Raw genomic sequence first — 20,000 nt, 5'->3', positions numbered from 1 at the left:
TTCCCATCTAAAAAAAAGACAGTGTTAGAGCAGTTACCAAAGGTCCTTCCAGCTCTATAATCTTATTACTTAAATGTGTCATATTAGTAGTCTTTGACAGTGTTTTCAACTTTAAGCTTTAAGAATGTGCCTTTATCCAAGTATTCAAAAATAAAGACATTATAAAATATTTCCTGATTCCTGAGAAAAATCTTTTAGCTCAAACTAAAAAAGCTTACACAGACAAAGGGATTTCTGACTGTCTAATCTTAGCACTAAATACAATGCTGTTGTAAAATAACTAATATATTGTGGTAATTCATTTATTCACTCATTTATTCACTAAACACGTTTTTACATGTATTTATTATTGCAGTATCTCCTCCTCTGAAGAGGCTAAAAGACTATATTTGGTTAGGAAGTATAAAAACTACCATTGTGTGTGTGTGTGTGTGTGTGTGTGTGTGTGTGTGTGCGTGTGTGTGCGTGTGTGTGCGAGTGTGTGTGTGTGTGTGTGTGTCAGCAATTATATAAGGAGCTTTCATAACTTGTACATTTCCACATTTATCATGTCTACATTTTTCAGATGGTCGGTGCTTAGAGAAGTTAGTGATTTGCCCAAGGTCACCCGTGTTTAGTGTGTGTGACTCCTAGAGCATTTCTCATTCCCTAGACACAGTTGCCAGCTCTGGGTTATGGCTCCATCTGCTTTTTAAATCTCCTCTGCACATCACCGTCAGAGAGATTCTCCAAATCACACACACTGAGTCTTCCACCTGGTTATGCCAAACTCCATCAGGGCCTTGCAGTTGTTAAGAAATCGTGTTATTCACCTCTGGCTGCTGCCTTAAACTGTTTATTTACCATAAATCCCTATCTCTCTTTTTCTAGGATCTGTTCCTCTTCAATTACATTCATCTTTCCTCTTCTAGAGGGGCCCTTTCCCTATGTTTTTATATTTGTGCACACCTCCAGCTGCTTGGGGAAATAAAGAAAGGTTTAGTTTTACACTGTTGCTCTCTAATCTACCATTCTCTCTCTCTACCCATTCAATTGTCAATTCTGCAGCCTAATCTGTCTCCTTCTTTTCCCCTCCAAGCACTGTTTGGTGCCTTATCTCAAACTCTTCATAACTGCTTGGCACTTATCAGCATCTCTCTCAGGGACTGCAAAACCCCTTTCAAACCAGATTTCCCTGCTTTCACAGGAAGCTCTCTGAATACCACCCTTTCCCCTGAAGTCCCCATTCCATACCTTCAGGGACACCCCTCATCCTGTGGATGCCTTTTGAAATGCTGACTGCTATACTTGCATTGTAACGGGTTGTTGAGTTATTTTGGCCCTTTTTCCAGGACATGATTTTTTCCCCCTGTGATACTAGATGTCCTCCTAGCACATAGTGCTGCAAATGCTGTTCACTCCTAGATCACTGAGTTTTCTTGTAGGTTCTGGCCCCTCTCCCTTTATCCTGCTTTCCATATTATTGCTACTTTTTACATTGACATCTTCATTTCTCTTCTTTATAATACTTTCGCCCCACTGCAATCCTTCTCTGAGTCTTGGTTCTCCTTTGGATGCTGTATGGCACTGGTCTTCCTCCTCTCTGTCCCTTTCACAAACACTTCTTTCCCCTCTTTTCTCCCCACATGCCACTATTTGCTAAACCTCTCTTGCTACATTCTTCTCCCAACACCTTTATTATTTTTTCATCCATTACCTCCACATTGGTAACTAATGACCCTCAGTCTTTCTCTCCCAATGCCCAAACATGTCCACCATGCATCCCGTCTCTCCCTAAAACAGAATTAAGCAACTTCTACTCGGTCATAGTCACATTTGCTTGAAACCTCGAAACCTTTAACTCTTTCATCTCTTTTTCCTACCAAAAATTGATCAAGGACTAAGACCTCCAGTTCTCCCTTTGAATTCTATTCTCTGCCCCTTCACACTCTCAGAGCAAACACTCCAGGCCAAGTCCTTGTCATGCAATGTGGCCATACCACTCCCAGACAATTATTCTGGAGTAACCACTCACTTTACGTGTGGCTCTTGAGGCAAAATAAAAACAAACAAGAACAAAAATAAAACATAACTTTTAAATGTATTATCATGTGCTTTGCAAACTTATATTAAGATTGCAATGTGAAAAGGGACTTTGGACCAACAACCAACCAAAGAGAAAAAAAAAATTCAGGTAATTGCCTTTAACCTTATTTGGAGGAAAAATATGTAATCCCTCACTGACAGCACTTGTGAGTTATGATAACTACCTTTGAATTAGAGGAATATTATGTTTTCTCCAGCACAATGTGATGATAACGTCTTGATTATTCTTGTTTAAGGTTGTCTAGGCTACCTCACTTAGGACCATCTATAAACTTATTTTTATTATCTACTTCTTGCCCCAAAGCCTGGAATGAAACTCCATACCCATGAGCTCTGGAAAATAGCTCTTGGAAACATGACCCAACTAGTTTGGGAACAGTAATTTGTGAAGTAACTCATCAAGTCCAACATTGGAAGTGAACACTCTAGAACCATGTAAGAGAATCTTTCCTGCTAAAGATAAGTTATACTTTCAGTGGGATGACTACTATTCCCTTCTTCTTAGAGAAGACAATAATAGGCCACTGAAGCATGATGGTCAAACCAAACTGGTGGCCTGAATGACTACCTAGAAGTCAACATGATTGGCACAAATATGATGACTGGATACTTTTTTCTTCCCTTTTTTGTCTCTTGTCTTATCTTTAGAAGGTCTGCAGGACTATCTCAATTTAAGATTGAAGTAAGGTAACATAACTAGGGTAGCTCATTCCTTTGGGGGTGATTTTGAAACATCACATTGTGTTTCTCTTTTGGTGGACCTGAATCTAAAAGACCTTACCCGACTTTCTTCTAAAGGAAAAAGAAAACAAAAACCATGATACCAATTTGTGCAAGCTTGGTAAAATGTTGCTCCTAAACAAAGTGACTGTCATTTCTAGTTGTCAAGGACAGCAAGAGTAAGAGTAAATGTTCCTTGGGTTCAAGATCCTATCTTGAAGGTTAAAAATGGGTTACCTCAAAGTCTTTTGTATTGCCATTCAGCTTCTCTACCTTTTCCATTTGATGAAGCAAAACAGAGCCATAGGATTTTATCATCTGGCATGGAAAATTTAAAACTAATTTAATCTCACCTTGTAATTCCTTAACTTGATTGCTTATCTAGCTCAGAAATATATTTGAAGGTTAGATTCTAGTCTTAAGGAGATGAGTGAAAAGCACCTTAGAGATCACAATGAACACAAATTCTTCCACTTACTGATCTTACTTTCACTCTGAAGTGAAAGCTGAAGAAGAGAGCCATTTTCCACATGCCTAGAGAAAGTCAATCAAATGCAAAGCAGTATTTTCAAAGTGTTCCAAGGACATGAGGACAGGATATGCAGTGGACATTCAATTATTGAATGAATGAATCCAAGAATGAATGAATGAATGATTGAATGAATGAATTCTAGACCCTCTGGAAAGCTGGGTATAATATTTTCCTTCCAGGTACCAGAATAAAGAAGTTAACAATATTAGAAACTTGAGTATATACTGAAGATAGGCATTTCATTTGATGTAAACAACAACAACAACAACAAATTTTTGGCTTACGTTATTGTTCTTCAGCCATTTTGGGGAGAAAAAAAATAACATTCCTAAACAAAGTACTATGAAGCAGCACTGGTTTCTTTTCTATTTTTAAAAATACTTTGGAGCAAATTAAACATACTCAGAATGTTTTATTAACTAGAACATTTAGTTTAACTAGTTTAATTACTACTCTTTGGAAATTACTATGATCAGTGGGAACTCCTGTATTTGGTCTTTGTGTGGGAATGCCCTGAGCAGAACGCCCACCTGTACAGGCAATTGAACACCAAAGTTTCCCAAGGGGTCAAGAGAACTGGCAATCAGCAGTTCTTTATATGGTGATTCTGGAGTTTACCTTGTAAACCCTTTCAATAGCAGCAACAGCTAAAAGCCGCTGGAAAAGGGCCAACCTTTGCTTTTATCCTAAGTCAATTCAGATAAATGGTTTTTGTAGCTCAGTAAATAGTTAATATCCTTCTGGAGTAAAAAATTCCTTGAGAGAACATGTTGTGTTCTATTTCCATTTAGCCCTGGTAGTTCCTACTCAGGATCATACACATAATAAGAGGTCAGGTTATTGAACAAATATTCCAAATTATGTCCTAACTTTACAAATCAGAAAGGTGAGGGGTGCCTGGGTGTCTGAGTCAGTTAAGTGTCCTACTCTTGATTTCCACTCAGGTCATTATCTCACAGTCTTAAGATTGAGCCCCGTGTTAGGCTCCACGGTGAGCCTGAGATTCTCTCTCCCCCTCTCTCCCTGCCCCTGCCCTGCTCATGCTCTCTTAAAATAAATACACATTGGGGCGCCTGGGTGGCGCAGTCGGTTAAGCGTCCGACTTCAGCCAGGTCACGATCTCGCGGTCCGTGAGTTCGAGCCCCGCGTCGGGCTCTGGGCTGATGGCTCAGAGCCTGGAGCCTGTTTCCGATTCTGTGTCTCCCTCTCTCTCTGCCCCTCCCCCGTTCATGCTCTGTCTCTCTCTGTCCCCCCCAAAAAAAATAAATAAACGTTGAAAAAAAAATTTTTTAAATAAATACACATTAAAAAATGTCTCTTTAAATACACATTAAAAAATAAATCAGAAAGCTGAGAAATGTATCCAACAACTCAAAATGTGAGAAGAAGAATCCAAATTCTCAATTCCATCTAGTCCTAGATTCATTCAGGTATGAGAGAAAGGTTCAGAGAAATGGAAGTCTCCCCTTCTATAAAAGGTTATGGAAATAGCTTTCACATGGTCTATGCTTTGGAAAATTTTCCAAGTAGGAAAAAATACAGGTGGTTTGCTATCTCATATGTACTCCTGTGACACTTGCATTTTGAATCCATGCTTTAATCTCTCAATTAAAGAGGAAAAGTACAACTCTCTGCTGCCAAATTATTGATCTACTTCTTGGCTCAATGAATAAGGAAACCCCTCATGACTATAGCAGTCTATGTGTTGAATATTTTCAAGTTAACTACTATTGTTTACATCACAAACATATTTAGACTTCTTTAATGTACCTTTCTCTATAATTCCATCTGGAATAAAAATTATTTCCAATTTATTTATCATCCATATATAGCAGTCAGTTTCCAATACAAAAATATGCTTTTTATAAACTATTTATTGCATATTTATCTGAATATTCCCAGATTTCAGAAATAATAAATAGATACTAGAAAACCTCAGAGCAATTTTAAGACTTCACTCCCTTATTTTCTAAGAAATTTGACCTTAACTAAAACTCTAAGAAAAGTAGAGGTCTCTAGCCCTCACATCTTTCTGGAGGCTTCTGTTAATTACTGCAATACAATGTGTAAATTAGGTGGCCCAGTTTACTTATATCTTGGAGCAGTGCACTCTTGGAGCTTGTAAGCAATTACAGACTCAATGCATCTCCTGATTAAGAGTAGACAGCTTTAACAGGAAGAGAATTAAATTATACAACATGATATAAAGAAACGTGCAGAAACACCATTCTAAAAAGATGGGTGCATGGAGAGGAAGGACAAAACAAACAAAAAATTAAGAGTAGCTTAATTGGGGGCAGGAGGGTGGAAAATGGAACAAATGGGAGAGAGAAAAGAGAAACTCCCAGAAAAAAAAAATGTATATATAAAAGGAGACAGAGACAAGCATGGAGGAGAAATGAAATGTATTTATGTTAGCATGAAGAAAACAAGCTTATTTTATTAGTTTAAAGAAGTAAAATCCTGTAAATTCAGTTTGGAGAAAATGGTTCTATGCTCAGCCATTATGAAACTTAAGCAATTTCTGTTCTTTTTAAATGAATCTTAGGTATTCTGCAGTGAAAGTATAAATTAGAAATTTAATGTTCATAGGGAATGGTACTAAGAAGCAATAACAGCAATTTGGGTCTTCAATACAAATTGCTCTACAATTTAAATTAGGAGAACTTAAAATTCGTGTTTGGGAAAACAAAAGATTATAAGATTCAAACAATCTTATTGGTAGCAATAGGTAGGGTGAATTTTGATTAAAAATAAAGAATGAAAATCTGGGAGATACTAAAGAGGGTTCTTTAGTTTCCTTAGAATTTATTTGTGAAGAATTAGATAAATGATACAATTTGAAGTCAATGCAAAAATGTAATTAAGGGCTAAAGTAAATAGTCTAAATAATAAAAGCAATGGGTAAATGGAGGTCAGGAAATAAGCCAAAGGTATCAGGAAAACCTTTATGGAAAAATTACAACTTGAGCTGGTTAGAATTTGAAGACAAAGGAACAAACATTCCTAATGCCACTAATTTATATATAATTCTCTGGTACCAGTTCATAAGGAATTTTGACTATTGTTCATTTTTTCACCAAGTATTTATTATGCATATACTACATTGCTAAGAGCTATCTATAAGAGACCCAAAAGCAGTTTTTGTAAATACGCTATCTGATAGGAGGATCCCTAGGCCCACAGGTACCATCACAATCAAGATATAATGGCTAAGAACATGGGCTCTCAACCAATCTGCCTTAGTACAAAGCCCTATTCTGCCATTAATTCAGTGGCTGACCTCAGACAGAGTACTGAGCGTCTCCCTACCTCAGTATTCTGATCTATTAAAGGGAGATGATATCAATAGTATCTTTTAGGGCTATTCTGTGGATTAAAAGAGTTGATGTGCACAAAGAATTTAGGACAATGTCCAGTATATGGTCAATAATTAAAATGACTACTGATGATGGTAACTTATTCTCTCTTGCTTTCCCCCTTAGTCTTGTATTTCCTTCTAGCTAGTGTTCCAATCTCTCTTGAAACATATTCTTGCTAACTGGTTAACTGAATACATGGCTTACATTTGCTGTTTTGTCTCTTCATTTCTGACTCGTTTCTCAATTAAGAGCTTTCCGACTTCTGCCCTAACCACTTCACTGAAGGTGAACAATTGGTGAGCTTACAAAATCACTGAAGACTTCGAAATTGCCAGATCTAATGGTAACTCCACAGTCCTTATCTTTCTAAATCACTGTCTACATTTCACACTTTTTGGAACATCCTTGATTTCCCTGACCATCTAACCATTTTTTTAATCTGTTGTTTTATAGATTATTTATAGTTTTATTGTTAATTTGTTTAATCTATCTTGCTGTCTATTCCTTTTAATGTCCCCTATTTCCTCTGTTTACCATTTACATGTTGGTATTCCGCAGGTTTCCTTCCTTAAGTTATTTTTGCCCTCTCTCTTTACATGCACTTCTTGTAGTTTTAACTCTTATTTGTGCTTTTATGTATTTTAAATTTTTATTCACAGCTGCTGGAAACATATAGCTGGAAGTTCCAGTCACTAAAAGCTCAACATGTCCACTGTTAAATTCATTTTATCACCCCCAACATTCCACTCACCCTACTGTCTGTTTTTGTGATCTCAGTTAATGGCCCCACTATCTAGCCAACCACCCAAACCAGGAATCCAGAAATAACAAATCTATCTCTCGTCTTCATTTTCCAAATTCACTTCGTTAACTATATTTCAACTCCATCATCATATTTCAACTTAATCACCATATTTTAATACATTTCTACTCCATCATATTTTTTCCCCATCTTTACTACCACTGCCCCAGTCCAAGTCCAAATTATCTCTTGCCTAAGTTGAAACATCAGTTTCAAAAGCTTTCCTATCTCCTCTTTCAAGCCAGCATTAGTAGAGCTGACAGAGTGATCAATCTAAAATAGAAATTCAATATCATTACCTGCCCAAACCCCACCTAACTGAAAGACTGCCTATCACCTACAGGATAAAATCCTAGACCTTTAAAATAGCAATATAGCCCACCACTGCATTATTTCTATTCTTCTCTATAATTTTATTAACAGCCACCATTCTAAGTGTGATTATACACATATAATTTATATGATGCTGTAATACCTTGGTGGAATATTATTATGCCTATTTTACATATTTAGTAAGTACTATTGGAAGTAACTTGCTCATAGTTATCAAATCAATAACACTGATAATTGAATCCAAATGTAATTATATTTCCTAATGGAATTTCCTTGAGGTCAGGGTCCACATAATTCCCTTTTTTGAACCACCAGCAACCAGCACATTAACTGATTCACATAATGGCTGTTAATTAAATATTAAACTAAATTGACTATTAAAAAAAGAAAAGAGAAATTATAACATGATTATAAAAGATCATCCTACCACTGACTAAGAAAGAGTAGAGATTCTAGAATTACCTCACTGGTAAATGGAAGCAACAGACACTATGACTGAGTTTGTAACAAGTGCCCATATGTACTTAAATATCTTTAAAATTATGATATAATCTCCATATTGCCAAGAGTAACTTCAATATCCTTTTTCTTTTTAACCTGCATTTTATTCAGATGTCTTACTTTTAGAGGAGCAAAAATAAAGTGCATGTAAATATTTTCATGAACAAGTTCTCTGCTCACTGACAATGTATGTGTGTGTATTGTATGTGTATTGGTATGTGTATGGAATATACACATGGAATATGTGTGCATATATATGCTTATATAATGGAGAAGTTCAAACTATCTTTAAGTTTAGGATTAGATGACATCAGTAGCATTTAGGAAACTCATTCTTTAGACACACTGATAACAAAGGATCAAAAGGCTCAGCTGAAACTCTGAGACCCATCAAAGAATTACAGTAATTATAAAAAATACAGTGGTGAAGCCAATCTATCTCCCAGGTTGCAACAAAATAAAATTTCAAATAGCATACTTGTAAATAGTTGAAGAAAAGGAAATTAAAATGGAAACATCTACAAATCATTAAACATAACTCTGAACTGCAGCTATTCAACAATTGGACTTCAAGTCGTTTCACACCACTGGGTTAGGATAAAACATGCTCTGCTGGCATTTTCATCTGCCAAAATAGCCATTTGCAATTAAAAATTAAAACTGGCACCACTTCTTTGCAAGCAATTATCAAAAGGCTGCTGGCAATCTTCCTTGTTTATAGTGTTTCTTGTATCAAGACTTCAGTCCATTTTGAAATGTTTTTTTCTTAGGTTTTATTTCCTTTAGGCCATAATAGTCCCAATACTAATATTTTAACCCTTTCAATATTTTAATTCAGTATTACTATGAGCCTCAAATACTACAGCATTGTTTAAATTTCTGAAAACAAATCGATCTGAAGGATATATCTGTAGCATTTTATGTTACCCTATTAGCAAGGTATACAGCAGTATAACTTGGATAAGTCCCTTCTACATGTAAGGGAAATAGGTGATGTTTAAGGAATGTAGGAGTAAAAATAAAAGGCAAATATCAATTTCCATGGACATAGCTTTAATCCAGAATAGAATATATATGTAAATAATAAAGTCATTCATTGGGTCTAATTGAGTCCGGACACAGGTAGCGACCAGTAGTGTAAACTCTTGTTTTCCACCAGGAAGTCAGTAGTATACTTTGGAGACTGGGGGTACCAGTAGGTGAATCAGTCTCTAAGCAGAAGCATTTTCTATGTGGCAGACACTGTGCTGGGTGCTGGTGATACAGCAGAGGACAAGATGGAAAGAGTCCCTGCCTTTAAAGAGTTGGGTAGAGACAGACAACAAACTGATTCCTTCTCCAAGCCTAGGAGTGATGCATTCTGTTTAACTCTTTAGAAAGGTCACTTTGGTTACTATGTGGCACACAACCTCACCAGGAGTTAGGAGAAAACTTAAAGTGACCATTTAGGAAGTAGTCCTGCAGCTAAAAATGAGGAAAAGAAACGATAAAAGATCCCTTCTTATTACAAATATACCTTCCCTTTGTGATAGAATGTTAGACTATCTGCAGCATCCTCCGCCATCGTGGCTCCATCACAGACACTGGACAGTGACATGCCCATTTCACAGATACAGATTTGGATACCCAAAATGGTGAAATGGTTTATTCCACGTCACAAAGCTAATTAGTTGGAAAGTTGGAAGCAAAGCAATGGTCTCCCACTTCCAGCTCCATACCTTTCTCCTCAAAATCAGTTATCAATATCTTCTAAGAAAATCAAAAAGATTTAGTAGTTCCATCAGCTTTAGTTCACTTGGAAACTCCTCAATGAAAGGCTTCTAAGAGAAATTATTTACTTAATCATTAAGCAAGCATTTACTGAGAACCTACTAGGTACAAGGCATCTTGCTAGGTGCTTGGAATTCAGAGATAAGTAGTTCTCCTTATCTCTGTGTGGGAGGTTTGCCCTCCTGTGGGAGAGCCAGACCAAGTAGCTCACAGAGAAAACAGTGGGGCAAGCACCATCATAATGACATCCTGAAGTGCCAAAGAACCTAAGACAAAGGGCACCTGAGTTATCCTGGGAGTGGGGAGATGTGTCTAAGAGGAAGCAATCCTTAAACTGTGTTTTGAAGAAAGCTCAGGGGTTAGACAGCCAGAACGCATGGAGTGGCAAGAATTAAAAGAAGCAGCATGAGCAAAAGTACAGCAACGAGACACACGGAATAAGGCTGGAGCTCAGAGTGAACATTAGGAGGTGAAGAAAGAAAGATGGACAGAGGCCATGTCATAGAGTGTCTTGTGTACTGTTCCAAGGAATTTGGTTAACTACACTATTGTCTCTACTTTCCCAACTCTTAACCATCCTCAATCCATTTAATTTACATTTATGACCCTCACCCCAAAGGTTATAGGTAAGGGGATGATATGATAAGATTTACATTTTAGGAAAAACACTATGGTGCCAGAGTGGAAAGCTGGAAGGCTGAGAACAGAAGCTGGATAATTAAGCAGGAGAATATTACAAATAATCCAATGGAGAGATACTGAGAAACAGAGAGGGATAGTAGCAATAGCAAAGGAGAGAAGGGAATAGATAGGAAATATATTTACAAGGTGAATACACAGAATTTAATGATCTTTTGGATGGCCAGCAGGACCAAGTTTCATAAAAACAAAGGTGTCAAGGATGAATTGCAATTTCTTAGCTTGGGTGAGTGGGCTGTTTCTTCTAATTTAAAATATCTATAAATTCTGATCCATGGCATTACCTCAGGCAAAGATACTCTGGACAAAGTAGGGGTTATGTGTATCTGGCACCCTGTTTAACATGCTGTGTTTTAGAACCACATTTGCTGCATCAATGCAAATTTATATATGAAGCCCTATCATGTGTTCTACTACCACCATTATTCTTCTAAACTTTTCCCAAAAAGAGGATGAATTAAAAATGGACAGAGGTGCCCAGGTGGCTCAGGTGGTTAAGTGTCCGACTCTTGATTTCAGCTCAGGTCATGATCTCGTGGTTTGTAAGTTTGAGTCCAGCATTGGGCGTGCGCAGAGCCTGCTTGGATCCTCTGTCTCTTCTCTCTCTGTGCCCCTCCCCCCACCTCAAAGTAAATAAATACAATTTTAAAAAATGGACAAACAACATTTAAATAAATATATCACCTCATATTGGAATAGTTCATCTATTCAGCCAAAGAACAGCTGAAGACAGGAAATGAGGAGTCATAGCTGTCTGGTAAATCCTTAAGAATAGTAAGGGAACAGACTCTCCTAATCCCCACTAATTCATAAAGATTGGAAGAAAGTATTTGAAGTAGGTCATCTCTTGCTCTTGCCAGACATCTCATCAGTAGATATACACACTTGAAAACACATTTTATACCATTAAAATGCCATTATAATAATGATTTTTACATATTTAATAGAAACTTGTCTTTACCTGAAATATAACTTTAAACATACTTTTCTTGCTTTTTGGCAGTGAAAACACTAGTCGACCATGTAAATCCATCCCTGAAGTACCTCATTAATCACAGTGCACTTGCTCTTGGCAAGAACCTTAATGTGCTACAAACACTGTTATTAAAGTAAGATTTGGGGATTCCCAGGCTGGCAGGGAATTAGTTACACTGCTTTAGAAATTATTTTCATATAATTTCCTTTATTATTAATGGTCTTGTTAGACTCACAGCTCAAAGTAACTTTTACTCATTTAATGTGTAAAGTCAGCTCTCTAAATAAACAGTAAGAAGCAATTGCCAAAGATGGCTTGTCCCTCAGGGTGGGCTATAGTTGTGTAGAATCCTCCCAGAAGATGATGCTATCCATTCCCTCTCCCTGCTAATGTGGATCTAGCACCCCTACCTAACTGCTCAAGCATTACAGTTTCAGAGTCTAGAAATGTATAAAGCAAGACTTCCTATTAGCACATGGTATTGACAAACACATAATTTATTTCATATCTACCACTAAAGGCATTGATTGATAGGTTGATATGAAGTGTGGTGAGTAGAGAATTATCCAAACTTGAGCCTCTTGAAAAATTATTTGTTAAAGATTCTAAATTCTGTAAGGCCATAAAAATCTGTTAAACACCAATATATTGAAAAGACAATGTTGCGTTACAGTAAATCCTCATTCATGTTCAAGGGCAAAACTTAGGATATGTAAAACATGAGCATCAGCCAAAGTTGTCTCTCTATCCAAATATACAGTGCATAATTTACCAAAAGTTAAAACTTACCAATGGCATCATATTGTAAATTTAAATCTACATATATTCTGAGCATACGATTGTAAAAAAAAATCATTTTCCATACAGTATATTACTTTGCTGCCAAATTGAACACGGATCATTATTGCTAAATGTTTTAATAGACCCTGACAGGTTAAAAGAATTTATCTGGCTTGCTAGGTAACATGATTAATTATATATCAACTCAGAAAGGACAAACATGAAAAGTATCATAGTATTTCTCTATGTCTATCATTTAGTACAGTGACCACATCTAAACCAATGTGAATCTTACAGTAAAAGTTACACCTTTTGATGTGGTAATGATGCTACACAGTGTTCTCCTTGTGTGCATTGTAACATGGAAAGTTGGCTGGAATATTCTACCTAATGCTACATATTCACATCAATCTGAGACTGTAAAATTTTCCAGACACCAGAGCCCCACGGATTGTAGACTCCACCAATTTCCTGACTCCTACATGGTCAAATTCCAGGTTCACCTATTTACAAAACCAGCCCCTTCTTCCGTGTTATTTCAAAAAATGCTTTTGCTGTTGATGCCAATCCTCCAACCCAGGTGAGAACTATGTTTGGATGACATGTCTCATTTCTAAAAGAAACCTAGATTATGTGTTCAAAGCCTATTTTACTAGGAAATAAGGTACGGATCAGTGAGTGCCTGAAACCTTCTCTACAGGTCTCCTTAGGCTGATGTCTTTATATTTCATTTTAACATAAGAAACGGGGGAAAAAACTAAAAAGAGATGAAAAATGAGAAAAAAAGAGAAATAATTAGATAGGGTGTAACGGCATAAAACTACCTTAAAACGTCCAGATAAAGCTAACTCTAACAGGAGACTGAATGAATGGACCTTGTGGGAAAAACAGTAGTAAACTTTAAAGCCATTGAAAGGTTTTAAATGCCTAAGGGAAAAATAAACATTTGCTTCCAATCATTTTCTCATTAAGCATTCATTCTCTGCTAGATGGTGAAGGCGTACACACACACACACACACACACACACACACACACACACACGCACACACACACTCACACACGCACTTTGACTCGGAGGCACAAATGCCTACTTAACCCACTGCCTGATCCCTGTCCCAGGTGGCTCATTTGCGCCTCTGCTATCGCACTTTGGTCCGGAGCCCCAGGCTCAGCACTGGCCTCTACCACTGCACGAGAGCATCACCTTGCCCCGCCCAGCTCGCCTTTTCTAGACCTTAGCCATCTCGGTGGCAGAAAGGACTACACGCACTGACAGATTTTCCGTTAGTGGTGGAGATGGTGGCGAGGCGTGTTTCCGGGCGCACCTAAAACCTAGCTGCCTTCCCCACCAAGTGGCAGCTTCCCCAGCTCCGCCCCCAGGACTGAGGACCCAGCCGTCCGTTTCTCCCCTCACTACCCGGTCCTACCCTGGCATCACCTCCTAACCTCTCCAGTACACTCTCACGAGCCCTCACACCGGCGCACATCCTCCCTTCGCCTTTCCCAGCTCCCGGGCGCCCCTCGCGGTTGAAATTTTTGTATTTCGGGACCTAATCGCTCCCAATTATCCGCGCAGCCTAAGTCCCAGGTCTGCCCGGCTCTCGCCTTCGGTGCCTAAACCTGCGGGGCAGCTCATTGGGTGTGTTAGGGGAGTCGGCTGAGTCCGTAGAGGTGGAGGAGGTGGGGCTGAGGGAGGTAGAAGGCTCTAGGAGGAAGACCATAAACACGTGCAAAGAAATAAAAGCCACCACGTGTGCGCGCGCGAGTGTGTGAGAGTGTGTGCACGCGCGCGCGCCTGGCCAGGGCGTGGGCGCGGAGTGCGTCCCACGGGGCCAGGCACATAGACCCCCCGGAGCGGGCGTGGCGGGGGGCGCGCGGGGGCCGCGGGTACTCACACGAACGCGTGGTAGATGAACGCCCAGCCGCGGGGTCTCTCCAGCACGTTGTACAGATAGTTCTGCACCCGCCGGTACTTCACGTTGCGCCGGCAGCTCTGGCTACTGGTGTACGAGAGCGGCTTCCCCAGTAGGCTCATCCGGGCCCCCTGCTTGCCCCGGCGGCTCTCCCTCAGGCCGCCGCCGCTGCCGCCGCCGCCGCCGCCGAGCGCGGCCGCGCGGGTGCCCAGCAGCAGCAGGCCGTCGCCCCTGGCGGCGGCTGAGTTCAGCAGCACCCTGCCCCGGCCCGACTCCACATCCTTCATGCCGCTGCCCAGGCGCCCCCCGCCCGCCGCCGCCGCCGCCGCCGCCGCCGCCGCCGCGCCGCTCTTCACCCAGAGCCCGGCGGCGCCGCCCTCCTCTCCTCCCGCGTGGTGGCGGGGCATGGCATCACCACGGGCACCGCGAGGGGGGCGCCAGTGCCTGTGGCGGGGGCAGCGGCCTCATGCGCGCGGGCGGGTTTCGAGGAGGAAGCCGCGGCCGACGGAGCGCCCGCCGGCCCGCGACCTCCGAGCTAGGGGCGGGGAAGCGAGCAGCCAGCAAACCGCCGGGGCTTTGGGGTGGGGGCGGAGAGGGGTGTGCGAAGGAGGCCCAATTTCTAGCAGTCTTTAGCTTCGAATTCGAAATCAGGACCTGTTTGGGACGTCACTTTGAGAGGGTTTCCCTTGCTTCCTCTCATTACTGCAGCTAGAGCCCCTTCCTTCCCAAGTGCCCCGGGGCCGGACCCGCGGAGTGCGGGACGCTCCCACGCGCGCGCCCAGCGCACACCCAGTCCCAGGCTCCCCCCTTTCCTCTCTCACTAGATTCCCCACGCCCAGACTGCGTCCGCCCCCTCCCCTGGCTCGAAAGCCCCTCTCGGAGGCGCGAGTTTGGTTGAGTTCTCTCAGGGGCTTTGGAGCTGTCCGGAAGGTAAGTCGGCCTCGTGCCCTGAAGAGAAACTGGAGATGCAGGTCTCTGCTGACTCCCGCCGCTAAGATGCCGGGCCAGGTCCTGCTATCCTTTCCGCAAGGGGTGTGTGTGTGTGGAACGGCCCTGACCTGCCCTTCAGGTACCAGCCAGTACCTGAGCGCGTGGGGCGACGCTCCGGGAAGTGGCGCTCGGGTCCCCCGCACAGCTGGAGGGTCCCTGCCAGTTCAGTGTGCAGACCGGCAGGACACGACTCCCAAGGCGGAGAGGCGGGCAGCGGGCATCTCCCCGCGGCTCACTCCAGCTCTCGGGCTGTGACTTTCCATCCCAGCATCAGGCAGCAAGCCCTCGAGTAACTGGACATCCTTCCCAGCCCGGGGGGGGTGGAGTGTAGGGAGGGCATAAAAACTACTGAGTGGCTCCTCCGCGGTTAAGGAGTTGCCCCTGGGCTTCGCCTGACAGCGGCGCGAAAGCACGGGAGAGCGAACTGGGTTCCCTTCGTCAAGAAATCTCCATTTAAGTCCGAAAAAAGTCACAAAACTGTTAAGTCTCCGCAGTGGCAGCGGCGGCCCCAGAGTCTGGGAGAAAAATCCTGGAGGGAAGAGAGCCCAGGACACCGGCTTCTTGGAGTCCTTCCCCCACCCCTGTAGGCTGTAACTTACACGGTGAGAGACATGTGGCGACTTAGTGCTGGCTGAGTCTCCCACCACCTCTGACACTCTGGGGACCCAAAGCGTGCGCGCCCTAGGCGAGGAGGGAGGCCACGGTGCCACTGGCTTCGGCCTCTGGCCTTCAGCAACATAGCATTATAAAGCATAAGCAGTTAAACCTCACAGTCAGCGTGGGGAAACTGAAAGGAAGCCAGGCTTGGGACCTTCTACCGAAAGAGTGGATTCTCACCCCCCACCCCCACAAAATTACGAAAGAAAACAACCACCACGTTAGACTGAAGAAAGAACCAAGGTTCCACCAAAGCAGATGATCTCAAGGTACTGATTCCGTCTGCCTTTTCCTTCTAGAAGCCTGAAGCCGAGGCAATACTAAAGCAAAAGTCTTATTTCAGCTGTCTCCGCCCCTCGGGGATACAGACTCTCTCAACTCCCTCCTGTACACACACCCACGCCCGCGGCAGCTCCTTTCTGCCTCTGGCAGTAGCTGCATTTCAATGCTTTACTTTTACTTTCTTTTACTTTGCATTGTTGCACTGCTGTTTGCGTGAAGCCCTCTCGCTGGCTCCTGGTCACCCGCTGGACCCTGCTTCCCTCCCTCCTTTTCCCCCAAGCCTCTCTTGGCGGTCACTAGCTCAGAGCCGGAGCAGCTAGATGCAGCTGGCCGCGGTGCCACGTGACTGTGAGGCAACCACCAGTACCCAGAGTCACTGTCTCTTTCCCCTAATACACTTCACACCCACGCACTGTGGAGGTGCGAGAGATTGCTCTGTGCCCTGCTATTCGAGGCAGATGCGGAGAGCAACTTGGAGCAAGCTCTCCAATCCTAGAACAGCACGAGACCCCAGCTGAGGGTGGGGGGAGTTTGCTGTTGCTATATTTAGACTCCCAGCGGAGTTTCTGTGCTTGGACTTTCAGGGCGAAAGATCTAGAGTCAAAATGATTCGTGTGCACGCTTTAAACTTGAAAATCTTGGCTATTCTGCAGGCAAGTAAACAAATACCATTTCTTCTTAACCAAGCGGTTTTCCCTTCTTGCAAACTTTGACCACCACCTCTGAGCAGGTCAGGTGACTTCCATCTCACTTAATGTAGCTGGGCCCAGCGTGCAGGCAGGAAGTTTTGGGAAGGCAGAACCGGTACCGACACGGTTCTCTGGAAGAGCACCTGCTGCTTAGTTTCCCAGTGATATTTTCCTGGCGGGGCAGCAGTCATCAGTAAAACCATGATGTTAAGTAAATGCCATGAAACAAAAAAAATCAGATCTGGTAATCAGTAGCTGCTTAGAGGCGGCTTCTTACTGGTTTCCACCTTTGAGATATTTTAGGGTAACCTCCAGTTAGAGGGCTAGCTTAGGTAAGGAGACCTGCCCAAGCGTTCATAGCATAGGGTTGCTAGGAACTCAGAAATCTCACTTCCCAGTACAGTATCCCATCAAACAGTCCTTACCTCCAACTGAGTACGTACAGAAGAGCACATGGTTTTATTTCAATGTGTCTGTCAACTACCTTTCAGAAAGAGGCGTTTAGCTGCACGCCCTACTCATTCAGCCCTTGCATACCTGAGAAGGAAAAGCCAGGTGAGGCTGCATGGCCTCTAATACCAGATTCTCTTTGTGTGTCCCTTGCTTTCTTTACTACCTGCTAACTTACCTCAAAAGGCAGGAATTAATTGTGGGGAAAACAAAGTATTGTCATGAAGCTTTCTCCGTTGTTGTGTTTGAGTACAAATGTTGCTAGGAAACTACCTTTTATTTTCCTGAACTATTAAAATCCAGATATCAGAAGAGAGGATGGAATACATATTGTGCGGAGTAAAAACATTATAGGGTGTATTCTGTGCATAACAATTATATTAGGGCATTATAGAGAGATATAAAAGGCAAAAGACAACCGCGTTTTTTCCAAAGGCAAATGTTTATTGCTAGTGTAAAGTGTGAGTTGATTAGCCTTCCCCATTCTTTGAGATAGGTTTGCTTTTAACCATTCATTCTCCACAGATTGTAAGATGACTGCCTGAAATTTGTGACCTTGGAAACTTGTGTTCTCTGAAGTCTACATGGAGATGGTTTCAACTGAAAATAGTTACTAGAAATATTTTATTTCAGTGTGTTTTCTATCCCATTATATTTTTCTTCTGAAGGGTACTCTTAAATAATAGTATTGAAAATTCCATACAAGAGCCAGGAGATGCCCAGGTTAAGACTTTTCGGGAAGAACAGCTAGATCTGAGCTGGTTTCACAAAATGTCAGTGATCCCATTACTCTCCCCCTTTTCTTTTTCTTTATGGCTTTCCATCTTCCCATTTGCCCCAGCCCTACCCCCTCAACATATCTTCCCATCAAGTCATGTTCATGGTTCATATAAACTAGTGAGTGATATAAATGCCACTTTTTAGTGAGGTGGATGCACTTTGATCCATGTGAGATTCCTGGGTCAACCAGAACAGTAATAAAGGTAAGAAGAATTCTCAAACCTTAGAGCAAAAAGGAAATTTACCAATGAAATGGAAATCCATTGTTTGGCTGCTGCTCAGTGACTTGCTCAAGGCTTAGCTATTTGTCTTGTAGACCTAGAGGTAGAAGTGAAATCTCGTAACTCTTGAATAGAATGCCCTTTAAGCTATACCATCATTTTCCTTAGCTTTTATTTCTCTCCTATCAGATCATAATCAAACCAACAAGCATAGCAACTATAATTGCATTTGTTAGGTATCTTATTATAACCATTGGTTAACATATTTACCTTTTCTTAATATTTTAAGTATATGGGTATTGTGTACCACAGCACCATTTTTAGTCAATCAAGAATTCTTATCTGTAAGAGATATAATGTTAAAAGCTACTCAAAATGTTTCTCCAACAAACAGAAATTAATCAGAGAACCCAGGGTAATATCAGAGATCTTCTGGGCCTAGCCAGAATATATGAAGCTTTTAACACAGTAGGGATCCCAGCTTTTCCCCACACAATGGATGAGGCATGGCCCTTTCAGAAAAGCCTCTGCCCCAGAGATGCAAAAAGGGTGTAGATGGAGTGTATATGGGTGTGAAGAGAGGCTGGTAGGGGAGCAAAGAGTAGGAGAGGCTGAAAAAAAGAATCCATTTTATTATAACAACTAATAAAAATTTATTTTCCTAGGAATTACTAAAATAATGTGCTAAAAACCATTGGCAAAGAAAACAATAATATTTAGCATGTGTTTTTATGCACTGTGATTTGCAAGAATTATTTGATTTGATTCTGACAATGGCCTCACAAGTAGGCACTGCAATCATACCCAATTTATAGGGGAAGAAACTGAGGTGTGGACAAGTTAATAATTTTTCAAAACAAATACTTGTTGAGCCAGCACTGAAACTTATGGGTGTTTAATACAAAACAAAATAAAACCCACTGAAAGAAAAACAAAAACCTAGATTTTTAACTATGAAACTAATACCAAAGTTTTGAAATAAGAAGCTTAGCTCACTAATATGTATTAATAATGTTGACAGTTTCTCTTTCCAAAAGAAAAGGATTGGGAAGTTTCTGTTAGTTGTTTTAAAGTAATTTGGGGTTTCACTCTAAACACAGATATAGCCTCAATATTCCTGTTCACTTTTCCTGAAAAAGGAAGGGTTTTCTTTCATAGATACTTTTTTTCTACTGAAAATTTTGAAACAGTCCCAAATCTTGTAGTATCAATTTCTTGAGATTGTATTTACATTGTGACCTTTTTCCTAATACTACCTTCATTTTTATTCATAAAACTCTGTTGTATTTGGCAGAGTGATACAAGTGCCTAATTTCATTTTTTTTTTCTGACACGCTGGTATGGCAGCAATACTTTTTCTTTCTGCCAGCTACTTTAGTTCTTCTTTCTGAAGGTAATTTGAATATAGCTATTTGATCTTTTAAAGATTCATATATTTAGAAACTGTGTTAAGAGAC

The 20,000-nt window shown here is 41.2% G+C and overlaps 1 protein-coding gene across 3 annotated transcripts in view; it reads right to left on the bottom strand.

Annotated features, from left to right (window-relative positions):
* KCNQ5 (potassium voltage-gated channel subfamily Q member 5) overlaps positions 1-16,512 on the bottom strand; it is a 523,224-nt gene extending 506,712 nt beyond the window's left edge. The window contains exon 1 of one of the 3 annotated variants that reach the window (XM_011282435.3): positions 14,457-16,512. In XM_011282435.3, coding sequence (XP_011280737.3) covers positions 14,457-14,881 — 425 coding nt within the window. In that variant the 5' untranslated portion in view covers positions 14,882-16,512. The remainder of the gene's footprint in view (positions 1-14,456) is intronic. The other 2 variants (XM_023254134.2, XM_023254135.2) reach the window with 2 other exon arrangements.
* Positions 16,513-20,000: the final 3,488 nt, after the last annotated feature.

Source organism: Felis catus, chromosome B2, assembly GCF_018350175.1.
Source record: "Felis catus isolate Fca126 chromosome B2, F.catus_Fca126_mat1.0, whole genome shotgun sequence".
Taxonomy (NCBI): Eukaryota; Metazoa; Chordata; class Mammalia; order Carnivora; family Felidae; genus Felis; species Felis catus.
This window is presented reverse-complemented; position numbering and strand designations above follow the sequence as displayed.